The sequence below is a fragment of the Vigna angularis genome, chromosome 7 (assembly GCF_016808095.1).
Source record: "Vigna angularis cultivar LongXiaoDou No.4 chromosome 7, ASM1680809v1, whole genome shotgun sequence".
Classification (NCBI taxonomy): Eukaryota; Viridiplantae; Streptophyta; class Magnoliopsida; order Fabales; family Fabaceae; genus Vigna; species Vigna angularis.
The window spans coordinates 22,651,037-22,671,413 of NC_068976.1; the positions used below are offsets into that span (position 1 = coordinate 22,651,037).

The 20,377-nt window shown below is 30.7% G+C and overlaps 1 protein-coding gene across 1 annotated transcript; it reads left to right on the plus strand.

The window, feature by feature from the left end:
• The first annotated feature begins 9,640 nt into the window (after positions 1 to 9,640).
• Positions 9,641 to 11,103, plus strand: LOC108336544 (uncharacterized mitochondrial protein AtMg00810-like). The gene is made up of 2 exons (XM_017573021.2): positions 9,641 to 10,077; positions 10,209 to 11,103. Exons 1-2 carry the CDS (start codon positions 9,641 to 9,643, stop codon positions 11,101 to 11,103), a joined length of 1,332 nt encoding a protein of 443 aa, XP_017428510.2.
• The last annotated feature ends 9,274 nt before the right edge of the window (positions 11,104 to 20,377 follow it).

Consider the following 20,377-nt stretch of genomic DNA (forward strand, 5'->3'; position numbering starts at 1 on the left):
TTCTAATAAATATTTTTATTCCATTGTAATATATCGGTGAAATGTAATTATAATATGTATATGATTTAATATATACAATTATTAAAAGTAATTAAAAACTCTATCTTATCTTATCGTGTCATTTGCATGTTGTTTGTATAGTGTTTTATGGGAAAATATAAGGTTGCAAAACAAAAACCTCAAAAGTGATATAGACTGATGATATAAAAAATAATATGTGTATTTATGTTTCGTTTTTATAGTTTTGCTTTCAGAGTTATGTAAGTATAATATGATTTCTTATGAAGAAGAGTTGCTTTTAAAACAAGTTAAATGATAATATATATTGTGTTAAATGCTATTTAATACTTAATATAATTATTAGTGAGATGTTAGAAATTAAATATTTGTCACTAACACATAACTTAAATTAATGATATGTATGAACACGAGTACGTAGTTGTATATAAAAAAAGGAAATAAATAAATTAATATAAATGCACACATGTTATATCTTAATACGTTAAGTCTTACTTTAATTATGATTTTAAAATATGTTATTATGCCTAATAATAATAATTATAAATTTAGACGGGATAATAAAAATGTAAAAATGTTTTATTTGTTATAGAAAAAAAATACATCAATCTAATATAATATAATAATTAATATACGTGTTTGCACAAATGTTGATGGATTCCCATGAAAATATTTAACATAATTAGTGGTGAGTAAATTTGAATCTTTTACATATAACTGTACTTAATATTTTTTTTTCAAAATAGTGACTTTTTATGTTAGTATCAAAATACAGAAAATCGAATCGATATTCTATTTAAAATCAAATATTTGATTATTTTAATAATAAAAATTTGAAACATAAATATAATTCTTACAAAGAAGTTTTATTATTTTAAAAGTGTATAAATTTTTTAAATTTTTTATTTTTAGAGTTCTTTTCTTTTTTTCTATACTTTATAATTGCTAATTAGTCTATTTAAAGATCTTGTTAGGATGATTCTTAAGGTAAATTTAAAGTAAGTCGATTTGTTACCTTTTTCTTAGTTTATACGTTTCTTTGTTCATGTGGGCCATCTTGGTTTGTGTGTAATGTTTGAATTTTCTATAAGAGTGTCTTTGATCATTGGTTCTAATGGTGTGTCCTAATCGTGTTTGTGTTGTTCATATTAATAGACAGAGCTTCGAGTGTGTTTGAAGGTGCTTTTTGGAATTATTGAATTGTTAGTTTGTCTTTCATGTAAGGGAAACTTGCATTATTTTAAATTATAAGCATCTTTAAATTTTTTATTTGCATGATTGAGTTGTATGATGAAGTTTAATCTATTGAACTTGGTTGTTTTAGATATTTGTCTTGTTTGATTTTGTGTTGATTGAGGATCTTATAATTTGATCAATTGAATCAATTGGTGTGTTCAAACATTAAAAATTGTTCTTGACTCAAGTGTTAAGAAAGGAATAGCAGTTTGACCATTTGAACAAGTGTCATTTTCCAAAATCACATAATTTTGATCGGTTGATATCTCACACAAAGTTAAGAGGTGGCAAGTTGGCGTTGAGCACCAATTCATTTTGCAAATTTGGGAGCATTTTAACTCAATATCGCTAAGCGTTAGTCTTGTACCATTGAGTTGGGAAAATGCAAAATGCTTTGCCACCGAGCGGTAGCAGAACACAATTTAGCATCGTGTTTCACTATAGGTCTGAAGCATTTTTGTTCTAGGATGTTGAGCAACAAGAGGGTTTCGTTAAGCGTAATTTTTGACAGAATAATGGCATTAAGCGCCAAGATTATCATTGAGCGCCACCTTCTGCGAAAGATTTGGCGTTGGGCACCTGGGCTGTCGCTAAGTGTCACCTTTAGTGAGAAGCCCATTGTTGGGCACTACTTTTGAGCGCTAGTATACATGTTTCAGTTTTCTTATTCCACGACTGTTTGAAATTAATTTGCAATGTACTTTACACATGTACAAGAGTATATGATGGCTATACATGAATTAAATTATGATGATGATGAGTATGGTATATGTATTGATGTTATTCTATGGATTTCATTGGGAGATTCTATGGTGACATTTCATTAATGTATGTATTGATACATGGATTTAATGTTGGGAGTTATCATGTTGTTCTAATAACCATCAAATCTCAAGTAGAAAATGGTGGGATATGTGATGAAAGGTACGAAATGTCGTAGTATAGAGGTTTTATCTTGGCCAAAGATGATTGACAAACTAATCTTATGTGTGGTAGTTTGGGTGAGCAAATTGTTTCACCACCACAAGTGCATAACTCACCAGATTCCGATATCAATACATGTATCTAGATTGTCGAGTATAATATGAGTATATCTATGTTTTATGATTGTTGATATGAATTATTTATACATGATAGTCTATCTATATTTGTTGTATGATTACTCGTTTTGCACGTTAGCTTACCCTTTCTTTTATATTTGTTTTTGTTTATGTGTTCTATTTATTTGTAATGATTATCTTTATAATGTGAACAAATAAGAATGTACCAGTTGCAAGATGATGTATATGTTCTTCATTTAAAAACCTTATTATAATTTGAATCAATATAATATTATATTTTAATTGTATAGGACCTATATATATATATATATATATATATATATATATATATATATATATATTTATCATAAGTATATTTGATATAACTCTAATAGCACTATGTAGGTATATACTTGTTGTTAGAATATTTATCCTATTTTATCATCATTATAGTGTGTCAAGGGTTACCCTATTTATCATGATTATATTGTGTTTAGGATTATCCTATTTATCATGATTATATTGTGTCTAAGGTTACCCTATTTATCAAATACTTTTGTATCAATTTATTCTTATAAATAGAAGATTGTGAGAGGGATCAATTAAGCCCTTTAAAATTATTTTACAGTTTCAATCTTAAGTCCTGTGAATTATTTATTTTCGTGATATATTTTTAGTAGTAGTTGTTTCAGTATAAAAGTTGGGACCAAAATATGAACCTGATGAGTAGCTTCCTCTACTCCTATGATGCCTTTATCTTGAATGGGGTGGGTACCTGCAAAGGCACTCCGACCCTCAAGTCAAAAAAAGTGGGCCTGTTGAACTTGTTTAGTTCAAGGGTGTTGCTCTCTCCACCATCCTCTTTTCTCCCTCCACCTCCCTTAACTTTTTGCATTTTTTTATTTATTACAAAAATAACCTTTTTACTTTTTTTATTATTCTTTTTACTTTTAACCCATCCATGAAACTCTAAATTTCTAATTCAGTCTCAGCAGCCCCACCTTTCCTTCTCTCACATTCTCACCCCCAACTCCAGATCCGTTTACTCCACCTCTCCTTCTCTCACATTCTCACCCCAAATTTATTTCTTTCATTCGCGCATCCCACCCCAACTCTCCCAGTCTCAGTTCCTCTCTTTCCACATTCCCACCCGTTTGTGGCGGTGCGGCGGTATGTGCAGCGGGGTGTGCAATGGTTGGTGCTTGGGTCTACGAGAGGGTAGTTTTTGTTTCTTGGTTTCTTTGTTTCGTTTCTTGCTTTTCATTTACATGATATGTTTATAAGCCTTTTTCTTATAAATGTATGTAATATATTGTGTTTAAGGTTGATGATGTGCTGCTCTGCTCTGGTTTCTGTTGTCTTTGTGTGTGCGTGTGTTCAGAGGAGCTTCCTGTGTGTGCGTGTGTTGAAAGGAGAAAGAAGACATCCAGGAACGGATGTCGCATATCCGTTTGGACTTGAAACGGATGTCAATATCCGTCGACGAATGTCGACATCCGTTTTATGTTAAACAGATGTTGATATACGGTGACGGATGCTCATATCCGTTTAAGGAGTTTCATATTAATTTAGGGTTACGTACCTTCCCGCTTATTTACACACACTTTTGTTAGTTCACCACCACCTTCAAGCAACACAAAGATTGAACTTTGTCACCCTTTTAAAACAATTCTTTCGGGCAACCTCTTACTCACCATACTCACACCATAGCAATACTCACACCATAGCAATGAAAGAAAGAGAAGAGAAAGAATTCCCACAAAGAAAGAATAAGAATGAGAGCATGTAAAAGAGAATCAATAAGTTATGGAGGGGGAGTGGGTAGAAATTATAAAATTTTAATCCTAAAAGTAAACTTTTACTGAAGGATAAAATAGAAATAGAAAGAAAGAATCAGGGGTAAAAGAGGAAGAGAGAGGTGAAGGGAGCAAACGGGGAGGTGGAGGAAGCAGCACCCTTAGTTCAATAGTTAATAATAGCTTAATTTTCTCTTAGGAAAAACGTACCTTTTTCCTCTCTGCTTTTCATATTTAAAATAGTAGAATAAACCGTTTACCTGAAAATCCGGTCAGTTATAGAAGTTGACCATTTGGAAATTGTAACCGTTTAGATCGTGCTTAGTACCGAATCAGTAAGTCCCGTGATTCGTGACATTAAACTTATATTCCTAACCGTTTATTAAGATTTAATATGTTAGTTTGACTAAAGTTGACCGGATGCGTTTCCTCCGGTAATTTTACTGGATTGTCGTGACATTGCTGGTTAATTGTCGATCGTTAGTGCATCGACACAAACATGTGATCGCTATAATACGATCGTTTTATCGATGGATGTTCAGGAGGTAAGTCGCGGGTCGACGTTGGCCTTTGATGCGCTCGACATATATATACGATCGCCATCTTACGATCGTAAGATGGTCTGTTATTATGCGGGGTTATTAATTGACTATCGATGTATTATGGTCACCCGGTTTACCGGTCGACAGTTGGAGTGTTCCGGTATCCTACGATACAATAGTATATCATTAAAATAGGGTGTTATACTTCTAAATTCAAGTACGATAATTTCTTAATAATATGAAAAACTTATACATGTCATATTTAAAATTAAACTTATGTATATAATTTAACAATAATAATACGTATATTTAGACATGAAATTAGATATAAACTTATAAATTATTAGATAAAATCATTAATATTAATCTTTGTATTCAATTATTTGTTTTGAAATATGAATCTCATTTAGAGAGTTTTATTATTAAAATACATTTTAGAGAGTTTGAAAAAACAAATATTTAAACTTCTGTTAGTGTAAAAATACTCTTGTCATTTTCACAGCAAGTAATCAACATAATAACATAATAAATAAATTCAAACATGTAAATGCTCTTTTTCTTACATACTAAACAAAAATTTAATTCAGCTAATAAATATTAACTTTAATTGAATTTAAATCCAGTTTTCTTTTACGTGCAACAAAATGAGCTTAGCGGGGTTTGGAGTTTAGTTATAAGTTTATTAAATATTTGAAAAAATATATATTATTATAGTTCTTATTATTGAAACAATATTTTTGTAAAAAAATAACTAAAAACGTGGAAATCTTGTTTTATCAGTATTTTATTTTGTACTATCATTGAGATTATTAGAAGTATAAATTAATTTTTATAACAGTTTTGAAAAGAGTGATTTTGAAATACAGGAAAACATATAAGAACATGCATCAGAAGAATTCTCTTCAGTGTTAGCTGTCGGTGTTTATGTCAAGGGAAAGAGTTTTGGATGATTACGATGCCAATTTAAGAATAAAACTTTTATAAATAGTATAATTATATTAAAATAAATTTTAATTATTTAATCATAAAATACGTGCTTTTATATTATTATTAGTGTGAGAAAATGAATTACAGTCAAACAAATGACACTGGATTTCGTTGTTGAAATATTTAAAGTATAATGAAACAAAATTATTATATTTTATTTTCTTTTAACTTATTTTTTTTTCTTATAATTTAAAAATAAGATAGAAGTAGAAGAGACTGGAACATTGGAGATGTTGCTTTTTCGGTTTTGGTGAATAAAAAAAAGAGACCAATGAACGAATGACAATTGGAACGTTCTACTCCACAGGCTTATCATGCACTTTACCCTACATTAATATTTTCATTTAAAAGAAGGGAATAATAGTGATATTCAACTGCTCCAAATTCTATAATATTAACTTATAAATATTTTGGACTTATGTTTTATATTAATTAGTATTTAATTTACATTATTATTACAATAAAACAAAGCCTTCTGTTCTGTGCAGGAATTTAAGAATTAATTAAATTGATAATACTAAATTTAGAACAAGTTTACCATTTTTGTCCCTTTCTAAATTTAAAATTGACTTTAAAAAAATACAATTGATAATGATATTGAGGTTTGATTCTGAATTGAATTGTTTATTATGGCTTCATTGATTGTATCATTTCAGTAAAATATTAGTATTAATTTATTGTAAAAGATATTATTGGGAATCAAATTGATTCCTTATTGTCATAAAGACTATTATTTTGCTCTTATTAGGTTATTAGGTTTTCTAGTTAGTTGAACAGAATTCTATAAACAGAGCTTTCTCTTTGTTTATGTAAGAGAAAATACAATATCATCATTTTTCTCAGTTTCAATACTAGAAAACATAATATAAAAAGAAAAGAGAATGTTTTTCTTACCTCTCGTGTTACCCTCTTCATCTTTTCCTTCTTCGCCGTCGTTAACTGCCATCTCCTCCGTCGCAGATCTGCGCTGACGCCGCTGTTTCCCTCATCGCCTGGAGAAGCTCATTGTTGCTCCATTCTCCCTCCTCTCACACTCGTTTTCCACATTGCTTGCGTGGCCTTCTGTTTGCCTTACGCTTATCTGCTGTAAGTCATCATGGGTTGGGCCATAAACTTGCATGAACAGTGTTGGGCCAATTCTGATATGGTATCAGAGCAGGTCTAGTGTCTGCTCTGCTTTCGTTGCCTCTGATTCATTTCTTGGTATCTTCTTGGGTTCTTCTTGGGTTCTTTTCATATGGATCAATCTTCCAACCCATCCAATTCTTACTACCTGCACTCAGGTGAATCTTCCAACCCAATCAGCCCCTATTACTTACATCCAGGTGAGAACCCGGGCCTCACTCTCATTGCACAGATTCTAAACGAGAAGAATTACTCCTCATGAAGCAGAAGTATGAGAAGAGCCTTGCTCTCCAAGAATAAAACAAAATTTATTGGTGGGTCCATAAAGAAACCCCAGAAAACTGATGCACTGTTTGATGCATGGGAAAGATGTAATGTGATGATATTGTCTTGGATAACAAAAACTCTCTCCCCACAGATTGCTGAAAGTGTCATCTACGTTAAAGAGGCCAAGGAACGGTGGGATGAGCTGAAAGAACGATTCTCCAAAGGAGATTATTTCAAGATTTTTGACCTACTACAGGACATACACTCTATCAAGCAGGGAGAAAGAGGAGTGAGTCAATTCTTCACTGATCTGAAAATTCTATGGGAGGAGTTGGAATTTCTAAGACACATTCCTACTTGCACATGTAAGATTCAATGTAGTTGTGATCTCTCCAGAATTTCCTTAAAATATAGGGAAATGGAACATGTGATATGTTTCTTGAAAGGGTTAAATGATTCTTACAGTACTGTCAAGACACAAATTCTTTTGATGGATCCTCTACCTAATATCAATCGGGTCTTCTCTCTCATTATGCAACAAGAAAGATAAGAGAAACATAGTTCTCCCGAGGTTAAGGTTCTGGCAAATGCTACTGATAAGAACAGTCAATGGAAGGGCCAGGGAAGGGGCTCTGGATTTCGTGCCCAAGGGAGAGGAAGGGGCAGGAATCCCAACTATGGAAAGCAATGCTCCTTTTGCATCAAAATGAACCACACTGTTGATGAGTGCTACTCTAAGCACGAATATCCTCCTTGGTATAAGAAAGGTGACAACAATCACGACAAGAAGACTGACTGGGGCACTACCAATGCCTGCCAGAACAGCACTGAATCAGAAGGGGTACAGAGTACACACTAAGCCAATAATGCCAACATTTTCAACTCTTTCACGGCCGAACAGATGCAAAAACTTCTCAGAATGATGGACAAGATTGATGAATCCCCTCACAAAGTCAATCAAGTCCAGAGAAGTGACACTGAACATAAACAAGGTATTCTTTCATGGATAATAGACACTGGTGCCACAGATCATGTGAGACATGATAGGACAAATTTTGTCACTTTTTATAAAATTAAACCTATTTCTGTGAAACTGCCAAATAATACTGTTATAACTGCTGAACATGCTGGAACTGTACACTTTTTCAAGGATTTTATCATTTTCAATGTTCTATATATCCCTGAATTTTGTTTCAATTTGATTTCTGTTCGAAGCCTCATTAAAGACTTGGATTGCAGTCTAACCTTTTCCTCTAAGACTTGCCAGATAAAGGAGAATCATACATTGAAAATGATTGAATGTGCTAATTCTTGGAAGGGCCTCTATTACCTACTAGCTTTTCCTAAATCTGATCAAAGATATACTGCTAAGACTGTTTTTTCTTTTAAGAATCTTAATATAAACCTGTGACACTGTAGATTAGGCCATCCAGGAGACAAGGTTATGAAACATATATGTGAGAATTTTCCCTATGTTAAGGTTGACACTGATATTGTTTGTGACACTTGTCACTATGCTAAACAACGAAAGTTATATTTTCCTAAAAGTGTTTCTGCCACCACTGCATGCTTTGAAATTGTGCATTGTGATATATGAGGTCCCCTTAATATTGTCTCTGTCCATGGTCATAAGTACTTCCTCACCATAGTACATGATTACAGTAGACATACATGGGTTTTTCTTATGAACAATAAAGGTCAGACTAGAGAATTATTACAAAATTTTGTTACTAAGATTAAAACTCAGTTTAACAAACTAATTAAAACTGTTAGATCTGATAATGGCCCTGAGTTTAGTTGTGCGGATTTCTATAATATGCATGGTATCAACCACCAAAAGAGTTGTGTTGAGACCCCGGAACAAAACTCTGTTGTTGAAAGAAAGCATCAACATATACTAAATGTGACCCGTAGTCTCCTTTTTCAGGCCAATATTCCTACTGCCTACTGGTCTTATGCTGTTGGCCATGTTGTTTATCTAATAAACAAATTGCCTACTGCCATTCTTAACCAGAAAACACCTCATGAACTTCTCTACAAATTACCTCCCACCTATTTAAACCTCAAGACCTTTGGCTGTTTATGTTTTGCCTCAACTCTAGAGAATAACAAAAGCAAACTCGACCCTAGAGCTAGAAAAGGAAATTTTCTAGGATATAAATGTGGTGTGAAATGATACATCGTGCTTGACATAAATAGAAAGGAACTTTTTATAAGCAAAAATGTAGTTTTTCATGAGGACACTTTCCTTTACAAGGAACCGCAAAGCAGTAGAGCAAACTGTGATGTTGAAAGGGACAAGGCTGATACTCTGAATGACCTCCTAAGAGATCAGTATCCTACTGGCAATGATGGACATGATGAGTTAGATATTATTGAACAAACAGAAGTGGAACAGCCAGGAGATCTAATTTCTGATAATGAAGGCAACAGCACTAGTATAAGCAACAGTCCAAACAATCAGAGATATAGAAGGTCTGACAGACCCAAAAAGACTCCTACGTACTTGAAAGATTATGTCCATCAGGTGAATCAATCCTCAACTATCAAAAATGGTTTTAAAACTCCCTACCCCATTTCTGACCTGCTGTGATGTGATAACCTTTCAGACAAACATCTAAAGTACACTATGACTGTCACTGGGAACAAAGAGCCCACATCTTATAATGAGGCAAGAGGGATGAGTGAATGGGTAGAGGCCATGCAGAGAGAAATCAAAGCCCTACAAGACAATGACACATGGGTTTTAACCCCACTTCCTCCAGGGAAGACTGCCATAGGGTGTAAATGGGTGTATAAAACGAAATACAAGGTTGATGGCAACATTGAAAGGTACAAAGTCCGTTTAGTGGCAAAGGGTTATACACAGCAGGACGGCATAGACTATCTGGACACCTTTTCCCCTGTGGCAAAACTTACCACGGTCAGATTACTCATTGCCCTAGCTGCTTCCAACAGTTGGTTTCTACATCAACTGGATGTTGACAATGCTTTTCTGCACGGAGACCTTAATGAAGAGGTCTACATGGAACCACCCCAGGTCTGGACATATATGATAAAGGACAGGTTTGCAAGTTGACCAAATCTTTGTATGGCTTGAAACAAGCCAGTAGGCAATGGTTTGACATGCTTTCTTCCTTCCTAATAACTGCTAAGTTTGTCCAATCTAAGTCTGATCATTCCTTGTTTACTAAAAGGACACCTACAAGTTTTACTGCTCTTCTTGTGTATGTGGATGATATTGTATTAGCAGGGGACTCTATGATGGAGATCAATTGCATAAAGGAGCTTCTTCACAATAGGTTTCGAATAAAGAACCTAGGAGAACTCAAATACTTCCTAGGACTGGAAGTGGCCAGATCTAACAAGGGTATCCACCTATGTCAAAGGAAATATGCCTTAGATATACTGGAAGAGACGGGAATGTTGGGCTGTAAGCCTTCGATTACTCCCTTCCTAAGTGACACTAGTTGCTTGTACAAATTGGAAAGTTACCTGGATGACCCAGACCCTTACAGGAGGATAATAGGGAAGTTGCTTTACCTCACAAATACAAGACCTGACCTATGTTTTTCAGTTAATTTACTTAGTCAATTTGTTCAATCACCTACTGACTATCACTATCGGGCCATTCAACATATTCTCAGGTATATCAAATCCAAGCCCTCTGAAGGGTTGTTTTTTCCTACTGACTCCCATATGCAACTAAAGGCATTTAGTGATTCTGACTGGGCGACATGTCCCAACACCAGAAGATTCACAACAGGGTTCTGTATCTTCCTTGGGTCCTCTCTTGTATCTTGGAAATCTAAGAAGCAGAGAACTGTCTCCAGATCCTCTACTGAAGCTGAGTATAGAGCTCTTGCAGCCACTGTATGTGAGATACAGTGGCTCAGTTATCTCCTACGAGACCTTCAAATAGAAGAGTCAAGAATTCCAGCCTTGTATTGCGACAACAAGTCTGCAAGACATATAGCTCACAACCAGAGCTTTCATGAACGGACCAAACATATTGAGCTTGACTGCCATGTCGTCCGTGAGAAAGTTCAAGAACACCTTCTCAACCTCCTTCCCGTGCGCTCCGACGAGTAGTTGGCTGACATCTTCACAAAATTTCCACATCGCATCAGGTTCAAGTTCATTGTTCCCAAGCTTGGACTAACGACCATCCACCGTCCAGCTTGAGGGGAGGCTATTGGGAATAAAATTGATTCCTTACTGTCATAAAGACAGTAATTCAATGTATTCTGTTTTGGTTTTACTGTTATTAGGTTATTAGGTTTTCTAGTTAGTTGAACAGAGCTCTATAAATAGAGTTCTCTCTCTCTTTGTTTTTGTAAGAGAAAATACAATATCATCATTTTCCTCAGTTTCAATACTAGACAACATAATATAACAAGAAAAGAGAACGTTTTTCTTACCTCTCGTGTTACCCTCTTCATCTTTGCCTTCTTCGCCGTCGTCAACTGCCGTCTACTCCACCGCAGATCTGCGCTGACGTCGCTGCTGCCCTCATCGCCTGGAGAAGCTCACTGTTGCTCCATTCTCCCTCCTCTCACACTCGTTTTCCACATTGCTTGCGTGGCCTTCTGTTTTCCTTACGCTTATCTGCTGTAAGTCATCATGGGTTGGGCCATAGACTTGCATGAATAGTGTTGGGCCAATTCTGATAGATATTCTAATTAGTTTTCCAAATATCTCATTTCAAAGTTAAGCTTGGGCTTAACTCACTTTCTTTTCAAAATTGTATAAATTTAAATGTGGTAAAGTATTATTGGAAATAAAGAAATAAAACTCATTATTTGCATGACTTGCATGTTTTGGCCTCTCTAAACTTATGATAGATTCTATAAAATTCAGATAACTCTGACATATTATGTAAGATCCATGAAAAATATTTATCTTAATAGTAACAATTTTATTATTAGTAGTAATAAATTTATTTGTGAATGGAAAATATAATAAGTTTATAAAATATGGAAAGTTAAATAAGAAATTTTGGTAGTTTAATTGGTAGAAAATTTTGGTGATGGGTTCAAACTCTTTTCTACCTTTTTGTTTTAAAAAAAAAGAAACGAAAAAGTAAAATAAAATTTAAAATATTGATAATGGAGAAAGCATTCAGATTTGAAGGCATTATTGAGGAATCCATTATGTAAGTGGTGATTAAGATATTAATATAATAAAATAGTATTAAAATAATAAATAATATTAAAAAAATTGATGAATTGTAAAATTTTTGGACTATAAATAGCCATGAGAGGGGAGACTATTTTGCACAAAGAGAGGAAGAATCAAGTGAGAAACCTTGAGAAATAGAAGAGTTAGGAAGAAATTTTTAGTTGCAAGAAGAGTAGATGTTCTGAAGGGTTTTCAGGGAAAACAAATTCGGAGTAAGAGAAGTCTGGAATAGAGGTAGGGGAGCTAACCTTTCTAAGCTTGTATATTATGATTTAGTATTGTTTTATTACTATTCATGTCTTGAAAATTCTGTGTGAATACTTTTAATGCTTACTGTATATCTATCTATAGTGAATTTCGGTGTTAATATTATATGTTGTTGTTTTGGATCTGTAAATAAGAAATTTGTTAAAACTAGTTGAGGAACACTTTGGCTAAGGAAATACTTGGTACTTAAGTTGTCCATTGTGACGCACCTCTCTTTCCTGGAAGTCTACTTGACAAGTTTTTAACTTAAATCTTGTTGAACAGATTATGTACTGTTAAATTATTGTGCAATATATGTCATTGGAATGAAAATGTCTGATGAATTCATGTTGTTGTGGTAGATATGGAATTATGAATTATAATTGTGATGGTAGGATAGAGGAATCTTAAAAATCGGAATCAATACATCTCTGATCATAGAGCAGCCTTGGTCAAATCCAATAAGTTGTCTAGTCATATGTATTGGCGTTTATGGTGAGTTTGATTCGTCAAACATTTGATTCTTCTCCGACGACCATTTATGGTGATATTTTAGTATTGTTAATTTATTTTGTGATATATTCATTTAGTATGATTTCTGTGATGATTGTAATTTATTATATTGGATTTGAATTTATGCATCTCAACATGATATGAGTATTATGGGGATATTTCGTAAGGGTATAATATGAGTTGAGGAATGTGAGCATGGTATGAGTCTCGCGGAGAGATTCTGTAATGCCATGGTATGTGTGTATATGTTGATGTTAAGGGTCCTGAGTTGGAGGTTATCCTGATACTCTAATAATCATTCAATCTAAAGTAGAGAAGGATGAATTATGTGGTGAGAGGGGCAGGAGGTCCTGGTCGATGTGCTGGTTTTGGACATAGTGTTGAGGACTAACCTTGTGGATGGTATGGAAGGCAGGAGGTCTTGGTCTATGTGCCGGTTTTGGACATAGTGTTGAGGACTAAGAAGGCATCATAAGTGCGTAACCTCCCGTTGACCGCTCATCAACATATCGTCGGGATAAGTGTCTATTGGGTATTGTGGAATGAGTGTCTATTGGGTATTGTGGAATGAGTGTCTATTGAGTGTATCAAAGTAATGGATGAGTATCTATGATGCGATTGTTGTATGATGGTATGAGTGTGTCTGACATAATTGTTAGTGCATCAAAGTAAATATGCATGCTTTATAAATGATTGATTGCATGTTAGCTCACCCTACTTGTTTGTGTTTGGGTATGTGCGATGATCGTATAATTCGTTATACGGGAGCAAATGAAGGAATGTTGTCTGACTCACTGCCAATGAAGTGAAAGATAGAAGAATAAAGTAGAAGAACTCAAGTGATAATTTTGTAGTTGAAATCTGACTTTAAAACATATATAGACATATATCAACTATGAATTTTTAAGTGTGAGATTACGGAGTGTTATCGTAAATGTAAGGTAACAATATAATAATTATGAATTTTCAAGGATGAGAATTTGGGATGTTACATATTAGAATGCAAATAACCCACTAATATCTTTTTATGATTAATAAAGAAAATTTATATGAACCTATTTATATTTATATTTTATTATGTTTTAAGTATTTAAAATTAAGTTTTTATTAATTTTTTGAAGTATTGAATATTTAAAAGTTTTGTATTTTTTAATTAAATCTCTACTAATTATTTATTTTTAATTGGATGACGTAAATATTGTTTTATCTTCTTATATCATTTAATTATTTTTAAATATTATTTTATGTGTTACTTTTGTTGTTGAATAAGGATAAATTAAGATGAGAGAAAAAAAAAAAAAAACTAAAACTAAACACTACAAAGCGCGATCGCAGTGTTGAACAGTAGAATAAGTTAATATTAACCTAAAATGACTCGTGAAGATAACTAAGGTATAACAAGACAAAATAAAAACTATGTCACCCGATTAAAAGAAAAATTAAATAGTTGAAACCCGATTAAAACATAATACATTTTCAAATACTAAATAGAAAATTGTTTATTTAAAACTCAATTAAAAATATCTAAATTTACGAGTTATTTAAATTTAACTAAACCTTATATTTTTCTAACAAAAAGAATTGAAAGGTTAAACTGATTTTTGTTGGGAGACTAATGTTTATACTTAATCTCTGTATCTTTCAGAGAATGTATGATGTGAGAATGAATTCAGACTTTTTATCAAATCCATTTTGTCAAGCACAATATCATGTAGATTAAGAGACAATTTATACTACAAAACATGACAAAATAAATCATAAACCATTCTTCAAGAATCGTTGATTACAAAGCATGGTGTTGTCATCCTTAAACTTGGTGGTAAGATATCAATTATTGTAAATAAAAATGAATAAAGGGTTGTAGCTTAGGGTAAAAAAATACTAATTAACATAATCTGTAAATTTGAGATCTGTGATAACTATAAGCTTTATTGTTTAAGATAGTAAATTTAAAGATACTAAGTCACACAGAAGTATGCCTCTGATAAAGTCTGACTTGTATCCTGTAAAAACCATAAACACATGCAATGTAAAAATAATAATAATAAAGGATTAATAACTCCTTTTATCGAAGAAAAATAATTGCAGATAAAAACACAGAATATGCAGCATGTCAATTTTCCTCTCCATTATTTCTAGTTTCTATATTATGTGTTACATTAAATGCCTTAAAAACTACGAACATGTATTATCATAAATTGTTTTCTTCAAATGAAATTTTGTCTTCTTTTCTTTTTATTCTTTTTCTATTTTTTTGAAGCTACTTCTCTTTTAGTATTAAGATACTTTATAGTTGAAAAGTAAATATTGTTTTCGGACATAGGGTTAAGATATTTCCGAAACTGTTTCTTTACACTTTTCTTTCAAATTAGTTTAGGTTATTCTACACAATTAAAAGTTTTTTTATGTCTATGCATGCATCTAGGTATACCTGTTAAAGACATTCTAATACTCAAGTTACTAAACAATCCAATCAAGATCAAGTAAGTTCTTAAATTCCTAACAAAAATTATCATTTTTAATCGTAGGTTTCGAAATAGGTTTGTAATATGATCCCGACGCATTTCTTAAGTAACTATAATAAGTAATCTTGATTAATAACCATAAGAATTCTTATTATTGCGTGTCATCCAGCCTCTCGGGCTCCCATCTTTATAACTGTGTGATAAATCGCATTTACTAAATCTTAATTACATGGTGCCTAATAGTATTGTACGCAACTTATTCAAATCGGTGGCCACTTCTCATGGTTTTATCCAACCGATTATTCCGTATGTTCGTAGGCATATGGTACAAAAATCAATCACTATAATACTAATTAAGTAATTTGAGTTCAAGAGTTCTCATACAATTGAGTAAAAATAACAGTATAAAGAAACAAAATCGTTTTAAGAACTAACAAGACAGAAAAGTACCGTGTTTGGAAATTGAATATCAAATGATTAAGTGAGCTATGATCTGCTTGGATGATCAAGTCTTTAAACAAAGATCAAGGCTTCAGTTAGTAAAAAAAATTTAAGGAATGAAAAATTATCATTCTCTTATTTCCAATTTCATCACCTGAATTTTTCACTATTTTCCCTCTCTTGTAGACATTTTCTTCTTCTCTACATGAATGTCTAAATTCCAAATCACACAAAATACAGAATAATGCAGACTCCAAATTTGCATAACTCAACAAAATCTACTGACACTAAACAAAAGAAACAAAACTGAGAAGAAATCAGAGTACTGACTATGTTTCTTGTTTCTGAGGTTGTACATTCTTGTCGTTTCCGATTTTGGAACTTTTATCAGCATTCTTGTCTGGAAATATCACGTGAAGCGATGCGTCCAAATCTAACAGAACCTTTCCACATAAATTGCAGACACTGAAATCAAATAATTCAAATGTAAAGATTCGGAGATCAAAATTAATGAATGTTCTTAAAAAGAAATTAGATTTAACTTAATATTAAAAAATTACTTAGATTTATATATTATAATTTTAACTTATCTCTATCGGTAAAATTAGATGAAGAAAGGGGAAGAAATTGTTGAATTACCTGCAAGAATCGACGGAAATGTCACCGTAGATGGGTTCCAATCTGGTGGGGCAAACCCTGCAACAATGACTGCACCACTCCATGCATGCCAACATTTGTGTTGAGTTTCAAAGTGGCATAAATAACCTAATCAGAGCTTTCTAAATACCATTAAATACCTTTGACTAAGCATATACACCATGCATATCATAATATAATATATATGTTTCCATATATTCGATATATAAGACCCAAAATATTCAAACTTTATTATACTTTTAAAAATATTTGATAACAGAATTATTTTTAAAAATATAATAAACTCTTAATATTTTAAACTTGGATTTGAGTATATCGAAATCTGAACTAAATTATAATTTAGTTACTTTTATTAGGATGGGTTCCCTTAATAGAGTTTATAATTATATATATAAAAAAGATACATATTTTTTTTTTCAATTTTACACTCTTAATTACTATTTTTAAAATTTAAATAATTATTCATAATAAAAATTTATTTTCAATGCAATCATTTTAGTAAATTTTTTAATTCAAATAACTACTCATTATAAAATAATTATATTTGCACTTTTATTATTTTAGTAACTATTTTTTCAAATTTAAATGATTATTTTAGTAACTATTTTAGTAATCACCTTATCTGTAGAAATTAAATATATGTTAGGATGTCTGTAATAAGTCATGAATTGTGTGTATTACATTTTTGTTTATCTACTTAATTTGGACTGTGCTTGGTTTTCATGTTCTAGGTTTTACTTTTCTATTGGTTAATCATCTGCATATATTTTTATAGATAAAGCAAATTTGATCTCTCTCTTTTCATATATTTTTATTTTTAACAAATTGCTTAAACCATTTTCCCCTCAAAATTCTCTGATCAAACATGTGTTTTTTTTTTCCTTCTGTTATGTACAGAAAATAGATAAAACAAAAGAAAAACATTTTTAGTGTAATTTTGTTTTTGAAACAGAAAGATGTTATAAATAAGACGATGACTTTGTAAACGAATTTAAAATAGAAAATGTTATTTTAAAGCAAATAGGCTCTTAATTCTAAAGTTCTAAAATTACTTCATAATGCTTAAATCATCACAAATCCCAATTATTTAGGCATAAAACCATAAATAAGGACATGCTTATATTTTGTAACTACGGTAATTAAAAAAATTGTTATGCAAAAAAAAAGTTAACCCATTTGAGACTAGAGGTGTAGAAAAATATAATCAATTTTTAGTAATTTTAGTCCTTATAAAAATTTAAAGGGTAAGTTTTATGATTACAATATTTTATGTTTATTTATGTTTTGTTCTCTCTTTCTCTCTTCCTCTCCCTATATAAATAATATTTTTAACTCATTTCTGAAATATTTTTTATTTTTTATTTTAGTCATTGACTTTATTTTTTATCATAAAAAAGTAAACAAGAAAACAATTTAATACATATATCTTCCAATATTATATAAACAAATAATTAAGCCAAAATATTATTTTTTTCATGCCAAAATTTAATTTTACATTTGATAATTTTAAATTTTAAAATTGTGTAATTTTAGTTCAGTACTATTATATCATCCAATTGTTAATATATTCATTGAAATAACATATATGATAAAAAAAACTTGTTATTAAACTTTATTATTAATATTGATAACACAAAAGTACATCATAAGTTTGACTTTTTTCCTTTTCTTAAGAATATTTTTTAAAACTTTTATTATTTTTTATTGAAAAGGACTAAAGAGTAGAGAGATAATTCTATATTTATGCTCTAAACTTTCAGGTTCCAGAGCAATTTAACTACAAGTATGCTTTTTGAAACCATTTTCAGTCAGAGATCGATCCAAGTACTATTTACAATTAACACTTGAATACTTCATAGAAAACTTTAAAACATATTTATTCGTAATTTTTATTAAAATAAGTTTTTTTTTATAACAAAGTTTACTCTAACAAATACCTTAAATGAAAACAGGATTGTCATCATGACACATAACATTTTTTGTCAATTTGAAAAAAATATAATAATGAACTAAAATTACTTGGTTATAAAATATCACAAAAATTAAATATATGATTAAATTTTTATAAAACCAAAATTATTTACTTAGGAATGTTACAATGAATGATACAAATTGTCAACCTTTGAAATTGTGACACAGCAGAATGGGGCTTATTCTATATTCCTAAGGCCATTAACGAATAAAAGTAATAATTAAATTGCTACCCGACTTTTCTCTTCAATGCTGTAGGGAATGTTTTGAATTTTGAAGTACTCATTGTGAAAGTCTGCGTGCCATAATAGGCTTCATTCAATTTTGTAATTTGCAAATAATTTTTTCTAATAATTAAATAAAAGGTACATTATATATCAATATTCTGAATTGATTTTGTATCTATATATTTCACAAAGTATTGGTGATGAATTTAAATGTAAATATAAGTTAGATACGAGAGAATTAAGTATTATATGAAGGAAAAAATTTTGATTTTTCATTTAGAATTTTAAAGATTTTAAAAAACAGTGGTGTCAATTTTATTGATAAACTTTTCTAAAAAAAATTCATCAGCAATATTTGTTTTGATAGATTGATTGATCGAGACAACTACATATAAAGGTCAATATTACAATATTTTAGTTTTTATTTTTATTTTAGCAAATATGTTTGCTTAAAGTTTCACCTTTTGGCATTGATATTATTGTAGTTATCGTGTAATAATTTGTTAATGTACACAGGTTTTAATTGTTGAATATTTTACGTTGAATAAAAATAAAATAAAATGATGCAAATTATTTTATAAGTTAATTTTATTAGTTAAGTTATGTTTTCTCATCGTTGAAGTTATGTATTTATTGAGTTTTGAGTGTTTTGATACATGTTTTTATTGTTGTTGTTTTATAAAAGATATTTTGATGTTAAATATATTTTATTGATGTTTGGAATTAACTGTCTAATCACGACCCAAATATCGATCTTTGATGTTAGTTAGGCCTTGTTCACTTGAGTGGATTTGAGGGAGAGTAATTGAGAGGATTTGAAAATAAATTTTTTTGTTGATTATTTGACTGAATTTGGAGGTAAATGAAATTAGATTTGGAAGTAAATTTTTTTAATCTATCACGTCAATCAAATCCTAGACTAATTCTCACAAACTTTACTTTCAAATTCATTCTCACTTACCTCCAAATTGACTCAAATAAACAACAAAAAAATTTATTTTCAAATCCCCTCAATTACTCTTCCTCAAATCCATTCAAGTGAACAAGCCTTAATCTTTATCAAATTTAATTGTTGTTTAAGAATAAAAGTGTTGTTTAAGAATACAAGTGTTAAGTGAGTAGTTTAATGAACATTTTTTAATGTGTTATACGTACAAGTTAAAAAATTTATTTTTATGATATATATATATATATATATATATATATATATATATATATATATGAATGTGAATAAATTTTGAATGCTTTTATTATGCACACACAAAATATTTAAGACTAAATGATATACATAATATCAAAAAATAGGATAAATTTTTTTATTTTTAATTTTTTATCTAAATAAGATAATTTAAATTTATTGTTATATTTTATTTTTCTTAAATATAATATTTTAATTACAAAAAGTAATTTTTTAGTAATTTAAAATATTAATATATTGATGTTGTTTTGTAATATTATATTTTAATCAAATTTTGTTAAAATAATCTCAATTCATATTAACGAAACCTCTTGAGATTTTTATGCGAATTTTGAAATGAAGTATTTCAAATTCCAATTTGTTTAAGATGAATTTGAAATTTCCTCTTTTGAATAAATCAAATATTTTTGAAAATTATAATTTTTTTTAAAAATTTTGTGTACAAACAACAATTTATTATAAAATAT